The sequence below is a fragment of the Ostrinia furnacalis genome, unplaced genomic scaffold, assembly GCF_004193835.3.
Source record: "Ostrinia furnacalis isolate ACB-3 unplaced genomic scaffold, ASM419383v2 OfSCF0389, whole genome shotgun sequence".
Taxonomy (NCBI): Eukaryota; Metazoa; Arthropoda; class Insecta; order Lepidoptera; family Crambidae; genus Ostrinia; species Ostrinia furnacalis.
This window is the reverse complement of record NW_021130628.1, coordinates 176,609-197,819: the sequence shown is the minus strand read 5'-3', so window position 1 is coordinate 197,819 and position 21,211 is coordinate 176,609. Positions and strand designations below refer to the sequence as shown.

The 21,211-nt window shown below is 36.0% G+C and overlaps 1 protein-coding gene across 1 annotated transcript; it reads right to left on the bottom strand.

Annotated features, from left to right (window-relative positions):
• Positions 1 to 727: 727 nt before the first annotated feature.
• Positions 728 to 21,200, bottom strand: LOC114362176 (proton-coupled amino acid transporter-like protein pathetic). The gene is made up of 4 exons (XM_028317471.1): positions 21,184 to 21,200; positions 18,239 to 18,469; positions 9,038 to 9,207; positions 728 to 1,117 (listed from the first exon to the last, which is right to left on the bottom strand). Exons 1-4 carry the CDS (start codon positions 21,198 to 21,200, stop codon positions 876 to 878), a joined length of 660 nt encoding a protein of 219 aa, XP_028173272.1. The 3' UTR covers positions 728 to 875.
• Between the last annotated feature and the right edge of the window lie 11 nt (positions 21,201 to 21,211).

Below are 21,211 nucleotides of genomic sequence, written 5' to 3'. Positions count from 1 at the left end.
ACACATTTTAAGCGTTAATATCACTTAAATATCGCCTATAATATATTAATTTATAATATAATATATTTTAAATTCTAAGCAATATATTGATCTTAATGGAAATGATGTTATGTATGTCAAATAATTTGGTGGTTCTTATTACTGTCACGTGATGGAAATATGTAAAAGATTGTTGATAATAATAATAAAATAATATATGGAAAAGTATAATTGTATTTAATTGTTATACACACCTTATTTCTCTTAGAAATAACATCTGTCTTAGGCAACAACAACTGATCCTTGGACAATCTCGTCCAATAAACAGACCAGAGACATTACTGAAAAGAGCCAAAAAATAGAAAAGTTGAAATTGGGTCACTTTCGACAATAAAATCATTGCATGAATTTGTAGCAGTTATGAAACTCAGTAATTGGCTAAGTATCTCAGTAAAGTTTTCAAACATGTAATTATTGTAAAATTGCTGTTGAGTTTCTCAATAAATAAATAAAACAAAGACAAAGGTAAATTTTCAAATGTATGAAAATTGTATATTCAAGAACTGAGCAGTCTATTAAAAATGAATACATTTTTATTATACCTAACACGGAAAGAAACTTACCTACATTTATAATTAACTTATTTTAAGTTTTTTAAAAAAATATTTTTTAATACTCGAGCAGAATTCGCAATGTAATACTGGCTGTACCTATGTTATAAAAATAGCAATAGCTTATTGGTGTCATAAAATACATATTGATAGATAATTACAAGGAATTTACCATTAAAACTTACAATCCATTCAAATTACTCATACATTTACCATACAATAAATAGATCTTGACTAAGTACCATTACCACTAAATGCACTTTATTTTAACTGTAAGACTCAAGACTATAAAAACTTCGCAACCAATTTACTTACAGCAGAATAACAACCAGACAGTAACACTAAAAGGTAAAACAACAATAGTAGTCCATTCTTCCACAATATGTACTGGTATTTGCCCAGCCCACGGTCCCAGCGGTGGACTGTTTGTACCACTACGGGGATGAGCAGTCCCAACGTTGAGAAAAAGATGGCGCCCACAAGTTCAATCAAGAGAGCTAAATCTGGTACAGCTATGGCCAGGATCACTGAAAAAGAGTTTAAAATGTTAATATAAGATGACGTCATTTTTGAACGACAAGTAATTACCAACTACGGGAAATTACTAGTTTTCTTACATGTCATTTTTATGCAGGATCTTAAACTATAAAGAAGGCTTAAATTCGAAAATGGTTGAATTATAGATAGGTATTTTAGACTGTTTGGTCGTAGAGTCGGGTTTCAATTTAATCTTACATCTATACAGGGTGTTAGGTAAATGGGTATATGAGCCGACACTAGCCCATGTTAACATGGGCATATAAATGGTATGGCGAAGTCAGAAATTTGATATCATCATTTTATTTTTTAAATTTTCATACAAAATAATTTTTATAAAATCCGATTTGTATGAAAATTTAAATAATTAAAATGAAGATAATATCAATTTTCTGATTTCACTATTCCATTTATATGCCCATGCTAACATGGGCTCATATACCCATTTACCTAACACCCTGTATTTATACTTGAGTGTTATTTCCTACCTACCAATGTTGTGCCTCCATTTTTAGCTCCAATTTCGTATGTAAGGCATAACGACAAAAATTTAAAGATCTTTTCAAAGCCATTTTACAACTACGTCTACCTACAATGTAATAATGATGGTGGTTCCGTTATTTTTATACTTTGAAGCTTTATTGGCAGTATAAACTTACCACTACTTCTACGTTCAAGTAGCTTGAAAAGTTTCAAGGAAAACGTTCGCAGTTGCACCATGTGTAACTTGAGAATCGACAAACTTTATAAATTACCATCCTAAGAGACTTACAGGATATTATTCGGGTCATAAAATTCATGCAGGAAGTAATTTTCTTAGGAACTACCGAACTAAAAGCACATCGTAAGAATAAGTATAAGTATTTCGGATTCTGATTAGGTAAGTATTTTGTGAAGTCTTAAGTCTACTTTATGTTCAATACAGGCTAATCTTTTCTTTGAAAACATCACAATGGCAACGTGAGAGACTTTCTATGAATAGCCTTTTCCTGAAAATGAGTAGTAATCTACCTTTTTGTCTTTTTCATCAGTTTTGAGAAGTAATTTATTTAGTAGTTACCAAGGCTTATGTGTTAGCATCTCCGTAGGATTTATAACGAAATTAAATTCCGAGGGGTCGTTTACTATGTACAATAAGGAAGTAACGCAGTAAAAGGATTTTAGTATACCATCTTCGTAACATATTTGATCATAAATTAAAGTTTATTGCATATATTTTAGATTCATAACGCAGCTCTTCATAAGCACACGTCTTCATGAGCAGAGTGCATGCCTGCTACCTACGTTTTAATTAACATTCAATTAAGTTATTACAAACAACGGTTACATTTAGTTTCGCTTTTGGACTCGAAAAACTAACTTATCACACTTATGTTTAAAACTGCTTGCACATAATTATTGGAACTATTTAGACACGTCAGTGTTAGGGTAGACCGGGTACAATAGTACCACGGGTCAATAGTACCATCGGCGATATTTCTTCATACAAGCGACGTTAGATTGTGTGCATAGCGTCAGAATATGCGCTTTTTGTGTTTACATCCGCTCACCAGTGGGCGGCGCTTGCGCTGAGAAACGAAGGTGTACAGGAAGGATTTTTGTTTTTTGCCCAGCCGCAGTAAGTTTTTATGTCAAATGTATGAGCCCATAAGTTGCCTAATATGCTATTTGTTACCTAAGTATTGTTGTCAATAGTTTATCCAGGCTCTAAACTTTGTATCGACAGCGAATTATTGGCATTCACTGTGAAAATGACTGAATTTTAGGAGAAGTTCTCTTGACTACCTACTTGGAACAATTGTACCAGTCTCCATGGGGTCAATTGTAGCGGTACAATCAACCCCGTGGTACAATTAACCCCCGGAACCTTATTTTATACTTACTAGGTACATAATATTTTAAATTGGTTTTAAAGTATCTATACTTATAATAAAATAAGTTATTATAAAACATTCACGTGGTTATTTTACATTTTTACAATTTTATTTTTACAATTATAGGCATACCTACCTACTGAAAAAATAGTCTAGGCTCATTCATAGTTGCATGCATTAAGCATTAATTAGATACATACTTAATGTGTTTTATTAAATAAGTAGGTAGATGTCGATAAAAAGGTGATATAAGTACCTAAATGCCTACTTAAAATATTTCAATATAGGTTTCTAAAACCCTTCTGAATATGTACATTTTAGCTTAATTCAGTAAGTAACTAAGTATTTGAACGTTTTGTTTTAGATGTCTCGGCGTAGAGTCAAAAGTACGGATCGCGGATCAACGGATCTATTCCTTTATGAATAGGCTTATGAAAAAATCTTAAAAGGTCGAAGCAGTAGTAGCTATAAATAATCAGGGTCAATTGTACCAGGGGTCAATTGTACCCTCATACAAAAATAGATTTTTCAGTTTTGATATTTCTATCATTGTTATTATGCTTATTGTTGTTTCAGAAGCAATATCCGAGCCAAATAGATGGCATATTATGTAGAAACAGTTAGTTTTTTCGTTTTTATGGAAGAAAAGTTATTGTTTTGTTTTTAAATTTAAGTGTTGATTTTTCATACTTGTCCCTAAATATTTTCGATCTCAATTAATAAAGACTGATGATTGTAGGAGATTAAGAGAACAGAATACCAATAAAGGTGATGATTAGATAAACATTACTACTTTTATTGCCTCATATATTATTGGTACAATTGACCCGTTGTAGGGGTCAATTGTAACATGAGACATCGTACAGTTCAAATTCGTTTTTCATTAAGTATTCGAAAGAATAGTTCAACTCTGTATGCTTAAATTTGTAGCTTAAGAGTCTAGTTTTTACAGCATCCTAACAGAATAAATTATATTTCATTAGATTTCTCAATATTGATCAATTTCCAAAAAATGGTACTATTGTCCCCGGTCTACCCTACGTGCTGTTGTCTAACGATACAGGATAGTCAATTTGATGCACCTAGAGTTGGCGATTTTCATGCATATTGATACTCTGCACTGAAAGATTTCGATTCATTAAAACGCATAGGTACCTACACATAATATCGCGTACAAAAGCAAAAGTAAGGTCTAAACATGACGAATCTATAAGGGTTCCGTTTTTTGCCATTTGGCTACGGAACCCTAAAAATGATAACACCACATTTATTTTAGAACCTAGGTAGGTATTGCAATTTTTTTTCGTAGAAACTCGTTGCCAAACTTATATTAAAATTCGAGGCTGACTTCGTATCTTTTCAGTATCAGTTGTAAACTAACTTTGGTTGCCACCTGACTTGGCAAAAGACCCGATGTATATCAAGGTAACTATTTTAACCGTCAAGTTTGGCCACAAACAATTTGTCTACGGCTTAGTTGCAATGCCTACGGATTTGGCGAAACTAACTTGAGTATTTATAACACAATTTGAACTCAGTCTCAAATAAGAGGATTCAGAAACTTTGGCACGAGTCGCTAATCAAAACTTCCATTGGCAACGTTAGTGGTAAGTGAACTTTGCAGGAGCTTTGGCCGCATCAATCTAATTTTACCCAAGCTACCTGTGGGATTGTTTCACCATGTTTTCTAGGACTTTTTTCGGGCCTTTTCAAGCGAGATTGAATAGCCACTTACAGGGCAGATACGAGTATGTACCATCCTAGACTGCATCTCACTTAACATAATATGTAGTTGGGTTTTATGAGATTATTCATTTGTTATTCGACGACATAATAATCTACCTACCTACGTAAGTTACGTATTTTATAATTTTTTAGAATAATAATCAGTTGAAGTTGTATTAAAAAAATCTTTTTACTGCACTAGGTGGACCGACGATCTGGTGAAGGTCGCGGGAGGTGCCTGGATACGGGCGGCGCAGGACCGGTCTTTATGGAAAACCTTGGGGGAGGCCTTTGTCCAGCAGTGGACGTCTTTCGGCTGAAACGAACGAACGAACTGCGCTTTTTACTCGGATATTTATAACTTATAAAAATCTTAAGGATGCTAAAGGCCATGTAGTTTTGCACGGGTAACTTATAAATTATAAGTTACCCGTGCAAAACTACATGGCCTTTAGCATCCTTAAGCAGCCTTAATAGCATCCTCCACCAAATGAGCATACTCCCTTGTCCAATTTATAATGAACATTGCTTTGACGTATTCCCGGAACTTAATCTGCGAAATAACTAGGGTACGTTAACAGGAATTCCGGAGCATAAATTGCATGAATTCCGTGCATGATATGTGCTATCACTCAGGTTCTACTCTGATAGGTATATTATTATGAATACTGGTCTTCATCGTTACGTCATTGTTTGGCGATCCAATATCAAAATATTTTTTCTTGCAGAAAAAATCAGTTTTCATGATAAATTGGACCTGGTTTAGACATGCGTGCCATATGGACACGTCTGGCTTTTTAAGGGCGTGTCCGGCCTTTCCGTCGTACATTAGGGCTTATAAAAAGCTATGAAAAGTATAAAAAGAGGCGGCGGAGTCTTGCTTTTGTGTTGTTAGACAAGAAACGCCGATAACTATGCGGTTTTGGGGTTGTTCTTACAGGCGAGGGACTGAGGAAGTAGCCGTGCGGTTATGGTTTTATGTAAATGTAGAACTGTTCAGCAACCTCATGATGATGCTGTCATGTCTGAACTAGCCTTACAGCCCTGAATCTGTTGTTGGCTTTATTAATCTAAGCTTATTGGACAAATCTAACCTAAGCGTTAAACTTAACTAACAAACTTATAAAACCGACATTTGGTTACTTCAGCATTTACTTAGTATAGATAGATCTGAAAAAGTAAAGTTCAAAGTTTTGATTAAAAGCTAAATAATTTCATATCCATGGTTAACAGCTAGATACCTACCAACAGCAGACAAGAGCAGTTTGTTCTCTGTAGCTGTGCCTTAAATAAATAAAAATAAATAAGTTTGCATCTTATATTATTTGTAACAGATGTTATTTTGCAACGACACGCACAGCTGTCGACTGTAGACGTCTTAAACTTCTATGAATAAATATAATTATTGGTTCGATGTTTCTCTTGTGCTTAATTTAATTAGTTCAGAGCATTGACATCTCAGCGTTTTGACTTTAATTTCATCTCAAGTGCATTGCACGATTATTGGCTGCACCAGACTATAATGGATGCTCCGAAAATAGTGCTGCACGAGTTTCGATGGTTCAAAGTCAAAGTCAAAATTTCTTTATTTGTTTAGACTAATAAATGGTTCTTACAAATCGTCATTTTGCTCTTAAGGAGCCTCTACATGTCTCATAATCTTTTTACCCTACCAGCGCTTCGAGACCAACATTTGGCAAGTGCTGAGAAGAAGCGCCGCAACAAACTCAGTCACCACTGTCTGCCGGTTAATATAAATAAATAGAAACTTAACATTTATCGATAAACGGCTTATGAGTACAGGCATCTGTCGATTCTGTCGAGTAAGGTGCTATCACATGCCATTGGCGTAATCTACATCTACACTAATACTATAAAGAAAGAGGAAAGATTTGTTTATACAACAGTGTACATAAGGCGTTTATGTGTATTGAATAGGCTCCGAAACTACCAGACTGATTTGAAAAATGTTTCACCATTAGCATTCTACATAAGCTTTGCGAAGATCGCCAGGTTATTACTATGTTATTATTAACATTAAAAAAGTGGCGCCCACTGGTAAGTTCAATTAAGGAAATCCTCATTTGTGAGTCCTGTTTAACCCTCAATAATTGTTCTTCTTCTTTTCGTGTCGACAACAATCCTATACAGTGTCAGCCCAAAACTCCGCCACAAGTGGCGTTGTCAGTAGCACTCATCAAATCCATGCAGTTGCTTGGGCACTCAGGGCATGACATCAGGTGCTTCATCGACTGGGGAACAAAACCGCACCTGCACTCCATGTTTAAGCCATCCAAGAATCCCCACCTGACCAGATTGTCCTTACTACGGCCAACCTGCGTCCGAAGTCTATTTAAAGACTTCCAGGTAAGCCAGGGGAGCTTGTTTAATTGTTAGTAGTTACGGTTAAGCCATAGACGCGAAGTTAATAAGTGTTTTATCAACCGAACCACATCCCTTCTCTAGATCTATTCAGAAGTTAAGCTTCCTCTAACAATAGGGCCTCTCAACAATAGTATTTGGGCCGGAATAAATCCGCCTACCCGCACTTGTAGCGATAACGATCTCATCCTGAATCCTTTGATTGGACGTATTCCACTTTGAGCACCCGCCCAAATAGCACCTGACCTATTCCACTAAGAGCACCTATCGATATTTTGATTTTGGGGCAGGCACCTGTAAGTGGAATTAAATTTATTTTTACTCCACTTAGAGCACCTACAACACAGCAGCCTAGTGCTGGCTGCCAATTTATTTGATAGACAGGACATTATTACATTCTTCATTAAGGTTATGTTGCCGTACTATTGGTAATGTTTATACAGGAGTTATTTTTGATAGTTTTCTCAGCAGTGCCGAAAAAAACCCATCGAAATAGCTCTTCTTCTTCTTGTCGTGTCGACAACAAACCTACACAGTCGTCGGCCCAAAACTCCACCACAAGAATGGCGTTGTCTAGCCTTCAATCTTCCTGCGTGTAGTTTGAAATAGGTCTTGTAAGGTTGTGTTGCCCTGGTACTTTTGGGGTGAAATTAATTACGTAGGTGCTATTTGAACGGGTACTCAAAGTGGAATACCTACGTCTTTGATTGAATTCAATGAAGTTTGTCTACTTCTTTATACAGGGTGTACCCAAATTAATAGAAGTTATACCACAGAATAATAATAAGTACTAAGTACAGAAGTTTTACTTCACGAAGGTATTGAAAAAAATGTATGCTCAATGTCATTAACGATTATGGTGTAATTTAGCCTGTCTCAAGAGTCAAGCACCATTTTGTTGACAAACGTCAGTGATCGGCACTGCGCCGAAGCTATAGGGCTGACTTCGGTAAAATGTGACGTGAGGTGCCAAACTGCGGAAAATGGCGGAGGAAATATCATGAATTATCATGAATAATATTAACTACTCATTTACCTTTTAGTGTCTTGAGGCAACTTAAAAAAGTACATTCTGTGTTTTATATTATTTAGGCAGTTAGGTAAATACTGCACAGTATTTAGTACACCATTTTCTTTATTTTCTTCCATCATACACAAGAATACGCGTACGTGAGTCAATGTTCGCTCGTATGTGAGGCCTTGTCGAATAGTATCCTGCAGGTGGGCCATCGTGCGTGTTTTGTTTTCGATGTAAACTCGCGGAGATGAACAGGCCTGGTTATACGCCAAACCGAAAGTTAGACAAAGTGTATAACAGCAAAATTGAAAGATACCGAAACTTCCAAATCAGCTTACGTAATTTGCAGGTAGAATGGAGAAAACTCGGAGATTTTGATAAAGTAATTGAAAAGCGCACAACCGGCACAACTTATCTACAGTTGTAAATTTCTTGAAATCTTTAAGATATGAGCAAACCCGCGGGCAAATCTAAATAAAAAATAACCCAACTGTCTTTTTACTAACTTACATTTTGTTAGTTCACGAAGTTTCAAAGACATTTCGTTTAGATTTCAAGACGGAAAATCTCAGTACCGTGAACCGAGATACCTACAAAGGAAAAAGTTTTCAGACATTATTGTGCCTAATAATTCAAGGTCTGACGTTAATAAGTTGCCGAAGAAAGCGTTCTGAATAAAGAAAGTTCATAAATCGTGTTCCGACTAAAAATATAATATTTTATGTGTTGTTTAGAAGATTTATGTTATACCGCGAAAACAAGCAGCGAGCAATCCGAGCGTCATTATTGTAGTGTGCGTGTGCACTCATGGATAATTTAGCGTGTACCGATAACGCTCAAACATTAGCGGAAGAATGGTGGGGCGCGTCTTCGTAAAATTAAACGGTATACGTCAAATTGAAACTTCTTACCGGTCAGAGTGACACTGAGCGTCCTCAGCAGAACTTGGCCCATGTTCTGGTACTTCTGCCCGACCGACTTCTGGAGTCGTGACCAGATGATGTCCATAGGCGCGTACATTTGCAGGCAGTATGTGAAGAAGACAGCGATGGCTACCAGTATCTTCGCAGTTAGCGCTGGCCTGAAAAAATAAATTAAGAATTGATGACATAAAAAATACAGGGTGCATAGATTCGATTTGAAAAAGTAAGAATTTAAAATAATAATGTCCGCGAAATCATGAAGTAATGAGGGCTATCGTTTTAGCGCTCACCAGTTTGCGCCACTGTAGAGTAAGGTCCTGTCACTTGCTAGTAGCGAAGACAGTGGCACCAACTGGTGAGCACTAAAGTGGTAGGAGGACTATCGCATTTGCACTCATCAAGATGGCGCCACTGTAGAGTAAGGTCCTGTCAATCGCCAGGGGTGCCAACTGTTAAGTATAAAAACGATAGCCCTCATTGAGGACTCTGTTTCATACATATTTCAGATGCATTGTCTCAACTCAAATTTTGAGTAAATTACCTAATCCAACTTTTTTGAATAAATTATTCGATTGAAGCTTGATCATTTTGGTTTACCTATTTATAACATTATGACACGTGTTGTCCAACATACCCAAATACTTAGTCACCATTCTGCGAAAAGCAATTAAGCTTGTTTAGAGAGGTTTTTGAGGTTGTATGTAGCAGGAGCAAATATACCAGGGTTACCAGAAACATATTTACCATTCTTGTCATTTATATGTAAAAAATCTTTTAGGTTTTATTTTATTAACCGCGAAAAATGGTGGCGAGTGTGATAGCACTAACAAACAACGGTATATTAAAATGTTAGATGTATCGTGTAGCATAGTAGTACACTTGCAAAAGATCACTGCTGGAAGCTTGATAGCTAGAAGATTTCGCATACCTATTGCAGCAGTGGCCTGATATATCAGCTAGTACTAGCTTTCCGCCCGCGGCTTCGCCCGCGTGGATTTTTTCGGTTTTTTATATAACCTATGACACTCAGCAATAATGTGGCTTTCTATTGGTGAAAGAACTTTTAAAATCGGTTCAGTAGATCCCGAGATTACCCCTTACAATTTAACAAATATACAAACACACATATTTTATATCTTTATAATATTAGTATAGATAATGATGGTAGCGTGCTTTCGCGTTCCGTCGCGTTTATCGTTAACATAGGAGATCGCGTCAGATTGTTTTCAGTGTGTAGCGAGCGCAAATAACGTGATACATGATACAGGGCTACCAGGGTCTTAGGATTGTGACCTAGATGTGCAAATAGCCTCTTAGGTTGGGCCCTAAGCTGTACTTAGTGGCAGCTGGCTACTAATTACCGACGCTTGTGGTTTAGCCTAGGTTTCAGACTCTAGCTTTTTATTTTTCGCACGTTCAGTACTAGGTAATTAGGAATTCTAGCGTTTGCCTATTTGCTAATTTTATGATGGTGTCAGTACAATATATCTATTTTAATAGATTCCTAGGAGAGTCGAGTCTAGTGACTAGAATAACAAGTAGGACTTACTTAGGTAAGTAAATTATTTAAATAAAAAAAATAATGAAATAACATTTTTGTTTCTATTTTGATTCAAAGATTTATCTGTTATTAATCAGTGTTGATTTTGATTTTGATGTTGATTTATATACTTGTTATACACTTTTAAGGGAACTTTTCTATTTTTAAAAGACTGAAATTCACTTATAATGTAAGTATTTATTGATATGTATTTTTTATTTATTATAAGAATTTGAGTCTTATATACCCCTAATTGGTGAAAATCAATCATTTATATTGTAATTTCGACTGTCACCTGTCAATCTCAATTAGGTTTGCCCAACTCAACTTTGCCCATTCTCATCCTCTAAAGCGATTTATCGAATTTCCCTTCCCATGACGTTTCAATGATGCCCGTGTTCAAATATTCCTAGTTTTTTTTACTTTGTATTAAAGTTTTGGCAACCCTAGTAGACTCGCTTTTCGCCACAAATTCCAGACCTTGTAAACGAGCCATTTCACGCGAGTATGGATAAGCTGTTAACTTTCACACGTGGGTAATTTATGTATTTACCGACAAGTAAGAACTCTTAGTACACCAGCCTCATCATCATCATCATCATCTCAGCCATAGGACGTCCACTGCTGTACATAGGCCTCCCGCAATGCTTTCCATGTTGCCCGGTTGGTAGCGGCCTGCGTCCAGCGCCTTCCTGCTACCTTTATGATGTCGTCGATCCACCTTGTGGGTGGACGTCTCACGCTGCGTTTTTCGGTACGCGGCCTCCACTCCAGCCTACCACTAAATATCACCCTTGATTGGTTTGTAACCTTATACAAAAAACCAAAGTTCAAAGTAGGCAATATTGAGTAGTCAATTTAGTTGATCGAAGGTCTGTTGGCACGATAAGTACTTTACGTTTAACAAAAGCTAGGCAAAAACTATGAAAGCATTTTTCTTGAAACAAAAGTGTACTCAATCAAAAAAACTGGATTTCAAAACAATTTAAGTACATTTTAACGAAGTAGAACTGTATCTTTGATTTGACTTTGAAATAAAATTAGTTTCTTTTTAATATTTTCTATATTATTGTGTCCCCTGAAATTCAGCTATAGCGTATCTTTTAACTGATTTAAAGAGTAAGAAGTTTAAGCCTAAGCGTAGACTACCTATTTTTAGTTGGCCGTTAGTTGGGTCGGGCTGTTGATCAGCATGGAGATGTATGAAAGTGCGCACATTACATTGATTTGGTATCTGCCGATTCTTCATACAAATTAGAATCGGAAAAAACCTATAGGCCAACTAAAAGTCGGTGGTCTGTGCCTAGGCTTAGGTTTTACTCTTAGGTCTGTGAAGAAATTAATTAACAATCGTGATAAATTACTCCACTAGTGTGGGTTGTAACAAGTGGAGTAACAACCCTGATCGTTGTGACGTAATGACGTCTGACATCAATCAGGTAGACTCATGTTGATCCTAACTAACCAAAGAACAATTTCACGAAGTGGTTTTAACGATATTTATGTCCCAACTGGGAATAGAACCTAGAAACTGCGGCGAAATAGCTCAAATTTCTCATCCTCTTATAAGATTAGTGGAGCCTATTAATAGTGTATTACCTCATTCAATTTCATCAAAGATTCTAAAGAAGAAGAAGAAGATTAAAGATCAAAGTAGTATAATACCTTTACGTTCACTCTCGAGATAATTGATTCTCTATTGTGTTTGTTCACACGCAAGTAATAAACGCTAGATTACTATCATAGTGTTTGATAAGGCATAAACAATTATTCTTTCTGACTGAATCCTTTTATGATAAAGAAACTCCTTAGGTACGATATAGGTCACTAGGTGTCATAATTTTTCTATCTATGTATTTTGAGTCTTAATTTTTTCGGTTTTGACGGTGTGGTTGACTCTACACCTTATATTTGTGAAATAAATTGTAAATAAATAAATAAGTTGTACTTATGGCTTAATCTGTCGATATGAGAGCACAAAAATATCGCTGCTTATAAATAAAAGGGCCACAAATCAAAATTGGCCGTGATTCGTTTGTTTTAAATGGCTATTATTACCCATATTTTTATATTTCCCGAAGACAGTAGTCAAAATCGGCTTCCAAAAAATAATTTATTGGCAATAAGCAGCGATATCACATGTTATACTCGTACAGAATGAATGGCCAAAAACTACCATTAATCAATCACTGAGGCCAGACGATTTTTCCAATATTCATTTAATGCTAACGATTCAACAATGCAAATTTTACTTATTTCCCATGACGATGAGTATGATAGCAGATCGAAACAGTAGTAATTGACATTGAATTCCTTGGAGTCCTCTCGGTGAGTCAATCCATACTAATTACAAAGCCGAAGAGTTTGTTCCAACACGCTAATCTCAGGAATTACTGGTCCGATTTAAAAAAATATTTTTGTGTTGGATAGCCCATTTATCGAGGAAGGCTTTAGGCTGGTTTTAGTGTCCCGCGGACCGTCCGACGCGGACCCGCTCCGCACGGCCAATCTGTATGAACTTCTAGGGAGCGTTTTAGCAGGCCTGGCTCACTCCGCGCGGTACATCCGATAATTACCTACAGCGAAGCGCCCCGCCGGCGGGTATTATATCAGTCGAGTGTCACGCGCGCGCTCGTCAGGACGCTGGCGTGCGTTGTAGTAAGTATGATTATAATTCCATGATCGAAGTATTATTTAAAAATGGACATAAAGAGAAACAAATATTTTGCGGCGTTCGGGTGTTTAAATTCGAAAAGTAATCTACCGGATTTATCTTTTTTTTTCGCTTCCCAAAGATGCTGAAAGGTATGTTGGGCATGTAGGTAATCAATAATTCTTAGGATAGTATAGGAACCTAACCAACTATGACTACTGCTCAGAATGCGTTCATTCGTTTCAGCCAAATGACGTCCACTGCTGGACAAAGGCCTCTCCCAAGGTTTTCCATAATGAATGCATACTTACCTACATACGTACCTCATTACAAATAAGTAGATTAATTATTTTTTCACTAGACAGCAACCCTAACTGCGTAAGAAGAGTTCAGAGGCACGCGATAGAAAGAGACAAAACTTGTAGGTGAATAAAATTGTAGGTACGTAGTGCTGTGCGAGCTGAATTCCACTGTATCGCGTCGTAGCAAGACTCGCATTTATTTAAATCGTCTTGCGGAGTAATCCTTCTGTACCTGTACTATTACTTATTCTGTGGTTTTAGAGTCCGGAGGAACCGCTCGCTTCTTAGCAGTTCATACAGACTGGCTGAGCGGAGCGATCCGCACTGACAGTCCGCGTGACACTAAAACCAGCCTTAGGCTATATAACATCACCCTGCAGCTAATAAGTGCGGAGACAACAACGGGAAATATTATTCAAACTATTTTCACGCGTACGATGTCGCGGGCAGAGCTAGTATCTAATAACTACAGTCTATACGAGATTGGTACTTCCCTGGAGACAACCAGCTGTTCGTCATAAGAATTTCCCGTCACAGCATTTTGGTGTAATTAATGTTCAACCACAACTGTCGGCCATGAAACCACGGATAGTAATTACGTAGATCGTTCTGGCGTCACGTGCGATGGATTCCAAAACCGTTAAAACCGATTTAATATTGTAACTTGGATTGTTTGTCCGTAGGTGTCGGCTTTAGGAATAATTAGGGAGTTAACATGTGTGTCGCAAATTTGTGAATAGAGTATTAATGGGTTTTAATCGTACTAGAAGTAGCAAAACATAATATTGCAGAACTGCTTACTGAAGATAGTTAAAAAGATACAGCCTGAAATATGTGATCTCTCAGTTCTCACAAAGCACCTTTTACATCTGGGAAAATAATAGGTTTTCACATCATAATCTTTGCATGGTTATAGTGTGACCGTATTTACAACAAAAAACAATAGTTTTCATTTAAAAATGAAAAATCTTTATACCTATTTTTCAATACCAATAATATTTGGCGAGTCAGATAGTTTGGCGGCTAATAGGATTAAAAAGTAATGATTAAATTAAGGAAAAACTTTCTTCCTTTGAGGTCCTAAAATGGATGAAAGTAAGGGTAAGTAGTTGTCAATAGCTTATAAACTTTTTAGACACTAATTCTATTCGTTGTCTAGTAATTAGCGTCTCTCTTGATCCAGGGGTTTGAAGAAAATCACTTTTAATTAAGTATTTTTTATATTGACGAGGTGGGTCACCTTCATCAATTGATTTGTTTGTCCGAAATAAACATTCTGAGATTTGAAAGGACACGTTATGTCGACGTGATTAACGTGTTTATGGCACCCATGGCGGTCCGTAAATTCTGAGTGCTATGGATCCAAGCGATAGGAGAAAATTACACACACATTCAACAACAAATGATGCTATGACACATTGAGGCATCTAACGAAGTTGCAAGAGTAGGTGCTTTATGCTGCAAGAATAACGTCGGTATAATGTGCTGTTCTGTCAACTATACACACTTAAAAATACTCGGATCCAAAAAAACTGTTTCTGCATGTGTGTCCAAATCTATAATAAACTTCCTCAAGATATTAAAGAACTGTCCTTTAAACAGTTTAATCAGTTCTCCAAGATTTTTTAAGCTATAGGGAATAATCAGCAATAAGTTATAATATAATGTAAGTAATATTAAGAATTATATGATATAATTTGCATGCTATTGTTGATGGCAGGGTAGGTGATCATATTTTGTTATTTTCGACCTTTTGTATACGCTATTCAAAGACAAATAAATATTTCTACTCTATTCTATTTCATTCTTGGAATACTTGTATGCCTATGGCTCTTTCAAATTAGACATTTTTAGCAGGTTGTCAACCGTGCGTTTGCAAGACCGCACACTAACTTGGTAAAGGATGAATGGACAAGGATGGGTAGCTTGGGGTCATTGGATGGGATTCTACGTGCTCACGGACCAGGCTTTAGTTGTCATTTTTATTCCAACGTATTTGGATGGCTGACGTCCTTCCTGTACAAAACGTCAAAACCTCTAGTTTGAAAGATCTCTATAGCTTAAGCTTAATATATATGGGAAGATCGCTTCGGGTGTTTATTACTTAGACATGCACGGGCGCGAAAATTATGTACGTATATATTATGGATATTATTCAGACTTCAAGGCAATGGAATCCGCGGATGACACCTAGTCTGCTTTCATCATCCACTACGTTTTACATCTCCCTTTATTAGTAATAGGCTTAACGATGCTGTTAAGGTTTTATTATTGCTGTTCACTTTATTGGCACTTAATACTATTTACAATGCATATTATAACGGTGACGTTAATTAAATTAGATCTCGAAGATATGTTTATGCTTTAGGTACGAAACTTGCCACTAATGTTTTAATTGGAGTAATTCTGTCGATTTTCATTAGGTTGAAGTTCTTAGTAATGTTAGATTCTAAGAAATGTAGAAACAGGTGATTAATTCATATTAATTAACTAGTAATAGGTACGTACATAGTTGACTCTACATTTACGATTCATGTTTCGAAATTAATAATTTAATACCAGCACAAAGGCAAATGTGTTATGAGCTCGTAAACGGCTTGAATTCGCATATTGTCCTCATAGAATATGCATTAATAGTCTAAGATCCCGCTATAAAACGACCTTCACCGAGATGCTTATTTGATTAAACATATTTTATATTCAATTTAACATGTCAATAATTATATTGCATATTGTGGGTTGCCTAATAAATTTCAGTCCAGGATATGATTAATTATGAATGTTGTGCTTACCCTTAAGTGACATATATATCAGAAATGTTATGTTCATAAATGTTAATCATAAGAGTATAATATATATGTTGTTGGTATGCCATATAAATAAATAAATAAATAAATAAATAATTAAAAAAAGATTTTTTTTAAATATTTCATCGGTTTGACTATTAAACAAATTCCATACCAATCGAAAGTATGAAGCCCATAGAATATGCAAACGTTAGGTTGCCTATTCTTTTCCAGACATAACTTTCGGGTTGCCAGGTATAAACAGGTAAATTGATAGTAGCATTTTGCACCGGTCTGATAATTTAATCAAATTTAAATAAAAATAAAGTTATTTCATTATGAACACGGTGGTATAGGGTTGCCTGCGAAAATCAGTCCTGAATGACGGTTGGCGAATTTTGTAAAGTGAAATTAAAACTGAAAGGTGTCATTTTTTGAAATAATTTACATAATAGAGTAGTAGAAATTACTATTTAACATATGGCAACTTTGTTTTTCCTCCAAAATTATCAGACCGGTGCAAAATGCTACTATCAATTTACCTGTTTATACCTGGCAACCCGAGAGTTATGACTGGAAAAGAATAGGCGACCTAACGTTTGCATATTCTATGGGGCATGGGCTATATACTTTCGATTGGTATGGAATTTGTTTAATAGTCAAACCGATGAAATATTTAAATAAAAATCTTTTTTAATTATTAATTAATCATATCCTGGACTGAAATTTATTAGGCAACCCATATGCAATATAATTATTGACATGTTAAATTGAATATAAAATATGTTTAATCAAATAAGCATCTCGGTGAAGGTCGTATTATAGCGGAATCTTATACTATAACAGATATTAGATATTCTAAACTGGAACACACACAAACGGAGAGATTCCACCGTAGTAACTCCTTAATCTCCAAAATATAAGTTTATCTGTATTTTTTTTATATTAGAGCTTTTGATTGTTGAACACGCTGATTTAAAAAGTTTATTTTTTATCTTAAAATAAAACATTAAAGCCAAAAACAATGTACCGATTATCAATATTCCATTAGCTGGATGAAAAACCAATTAAGGCAAAACCTCGACTCCGCAATCCCTCCCTGTAGTAGGCACTTGTTTACACAATACTTTGATGTAATTATAAACAGTTTTGAAGGCGCTAAGGGCGAACAGCCTTCGGCTATTGTAAGGCGTAGGTGTCAGACGGATGAAGTGGCTGGCTGGTTTTTGATAGCTTTTTTTTTTTAAGATTATTAGCAATTTGTCTTGCCCAAATTACTAATAGTCCCGTTAGCCCCTCGTGGTAAGCTAAATAAGCTTGTGTTACGAGTGGGCTCACCACAATAGTCGAGCGGCGGTGGGACTCGAACCCGCGTTCCTCAGATCTCGAGTCGGCCACTCCGACCCCTTCACCGTTCGGCTATCGTGGCTATTTTGCTTCAGCTGAACACTGTTTGCTATTTTGCTTAACTATCCATCCCTATTATTATAGAGTTTTGGAATGGCTACTGCGCACCGGGAGACGTAATATAGGCTTTTCAACAAGGTAAGAATCTGCGGAAAGTACCAAGATGCAGGCAGCGCAGGGCGGATAGTTGTAGAATAGGTCCTTCGGGGAGGCACAAATGCCTTTGTCCAGCAATATCGTCATGGAGTATTTTTTGTTGAAATAAATATTTGCAAGTGGACATCCTGTTCATCATCATCATCATCATTTCAGCCACAGGACGTTACTGCTGAACATAGGCCTCCCCCAATAATCCATATTGTCCGGTTTGTAGCGACCTGAATCTAGCGCCTTTCTGCTACCTTTATGAGCTCATCTGTCCACCCTGTGGGTGGACTTCCTGTGCTGCGCTCCGTCGCCGACGTCCTGTTGCTGAAATAAAATATTTTAAGGAGAACTCACGCTTCATTTTCAGGCAGATTCAGCGTGATGCTGCCCAGCACCTCATCCCCGTATTTGATGTATCCAAAGATCCCCACCGTCCCATACAGCGCTGCCACGAAGACCATGGTCACGTTCAGCACCCCTGGACAGCCGAGGAAGTCGGCCGGCTTCTTCATCTCATTCTCCACTGGCATCACCACGTTTATGCCTTCCATCGCGAAAATTGCTGTACTGGAACAAAAAGAATCGCTTTTGGAGTAGGTAATGGTCAAAAAGTAGTTGTAGTTTAGACAGGCTGTAAATAATATTATGTAGTTTATTAATTAAAAAAACATACATACAGCCGAACATAATAACCTCCTCCTTTTTTGAAGTCGCTTAAAAATAGGCTGAATCAGAGCTCTACAAGGAAAGATCCTGACTGATCTCATCGACTAATTTTATTCAGTTTGGCCAAGCATGGCGTAAACAAATGTTTGAAATCACATTTCAATGGATCCAACATTTCAGAAGTAACTTAATAAAGTTACTACATGGTACAGAATTTTCAGAATTTTCAAAATTGAAACTGTGAAAGGTTGCTACAAAGTAAAAAAAGACTATTATAAAAATATGGATACTACTTATGGTTTCATAACATGAAACAATGAAAACAATTATTCAAGAGTATGTCTATCAAGCAAACGGAATTTTATTGTTGATTAATTATACTTCAGGCTTGATATGTGTGCAAATATTTCTCAAAATAAATGGACTACCAAACAACAGTATCTATTAATATCCCATTGTCATGATCAGAGGTATTATCAATTTGTGTCAAAGCCACAACAAAGCAGCTTTGTTGCGTAAGCCAGCAAAAAACGGGGCTTATTAAAAATCATAAGATTTAATAGGAATTGGAAAATAGAGTCTTGAAGTTATTACTTTCTCAGTTTGAATAGATTGTACGATAATGAACATAATATTGAAAATAACTATGATATTCACACTGAACTTATTAAAATAAGTGTTTTAAATCACTGTAACATTGAGAACTCATAATGCATAACGCCTTACATTTTCAAGGAAATTAGCAACTATTTTATGAATGTAGCTAAGTAATTGGAATAAATATAAAAGATTGATCAAAAAAATAATATTGGTATAAAGTTTCAAACTTTCGCAATAACTTTTGTATATGAGTGGGCCCAAGAGTATTTTTCCCCCCAAAATTGAAAAGTAACTAGGTACGTGGGCAGTTTAACTGCACGATATCAATAAAGTTTATAGTCAAATTTTTTTAGTAAGTAGGTAGGTATTATTGTAAGCCAAAAAGATTAACTACTATTAAAGAACATTACCAACATACCCGAGCGCAAGCAGGAAAACTTAACCAATATGGTATTGCAGCTAGCTAAAGTTATTAAATGCCCTGTAAATGATAGCGATATACACTATTGTTCTAGAGTAGCGAAACTGAATGCGAATAGCACTAGACCGAGGTCTATACTATTGAAATTGAGAAGCNCTGACAAACTTATGGAATTGAATTGTATTCGTGACCTGGGAGTGACTCTTGATAATAAACTGCGATTTAATATTCATATAGATAACATTGTAAATAAGAGTTATAAATTACTTGGATTTGTGTTGCGAAACTGTAAAGAGTTCAAGAAGCCACAAACTAAAATAGTTTTATACAACGCACTCGTGCGAAGTGGTCTAGAATATTGTAGTGTAGTGTGGAATCCACATTACGACGTTTATATAAAAAAACTTGAGCGCATCCAAAAAAGGTTTTTATGGCATCTGGCATTCAGTGTCAACCTGGCAAAAAAATTACCCCACTATCAAGATAGATTACGTTACTTCAAGTTAAATACTCTTCAGGAACGCCGCTGTGTGCTTGATAATTCGTTTTTATACAAATTGGTCAACGGTGCTTTTGACTGCCCTAACCTGCTCTCAAAAGTTAATCTAAACGTTCCCTATAAGTTGCCTAGGATATCCCGATACAACTTGTTTGCGACCAGGAGCTCCAAATCAAATATAGGTCTGTTTTCCCCTTTAAATAGAATGTTTAATCAATACAATGCCCTGTCTAGGTCCAATAATGTTAATGTTGATATTTTTTTCCTTAGTTTACGTAAATACAAGTCCACATGCTTGGACAAATCTCACCGATTTGAACAAGCATAGGGACTTCTTTACACCATATTAAATAAGTATTTTTAGTTTTTAATCCCTAATTGCTGTTGCTTTAGTCTCTAACGCATGATGTTTTCACCTATAATTAAGTTTGCATTTAACAAGTGTCATTTTTTTATAGTTACTTTTGTGAAGCCTCAATGTAACCTTGTTGGTGTTCAAATAAATAAATAAATAAATAAATAAATAAACATTGACACCAGACCTTTGTTTCGTTCCTTTGTGTAATTCTAGTGATTTTAATACATAAAAACATTTTTTGCAACATTAGTTATTTGGAACATTGAGACGATTTTATTTTTAAGCGTGTCTAACCCCAAGAGCATCTGCCCATCGAATAGAATAGTATTTTCTTAACCCTGAGAGCGCACACAATAGTCGTACATTGTCACGTACAAATAGACAACAAACTAACAGAACTTGTGAAACAATAATAGTATTTTGCTTTTGTCTTCCAGATAAAACACGCAGACGGACTGCTTACAACGAGGTTATATTATGATACATTTAAATGCGGGGTAATAATGGGAATTAGTCGATAGGACATCAGACTATACTATTTTGTTGCAAAATCACTCTTATTTCGTTCCCATTAAAGGTGCATACGATACCGCAATGTTTGGATTGAAGAGTCTCGTCATTGTAGTGCTCCATTTTAAAATGCTCGTAGCACAGAAAATTGAAGCACAGAATAAAGCTTTTGGTCTTTGAGAAATTTCAAACTAATTTCATGCCCAATTTCACTCCCTTGAAGATTTCTATATTTGATTACGTACGGTTTCCTTATCCTCATGTTCATATCAA

What these genes read in the sequence shown, in the direction of transcription:
- LOC114362176 (XM_028317471.1), bottom strand. An exon ending in AATCTGCCTGAAAATGAAGC is followed by an intron (nt 9,208 to 18,238) that starts GTGAGTTCTCCT and finishes TTATTTTTTCAG; the next exon opens with GCCAGCGCTAACTGCGAAGA. An exon ending in GCTCAGTGTCACTCTGACCG is followed by an intron (nt 1,118 to 9,037) that starts GTAAGAAGTTTC and finishes ACTCTTTTTCAG; the next exon opens with TGATCCTGGCCATAGCTGTA.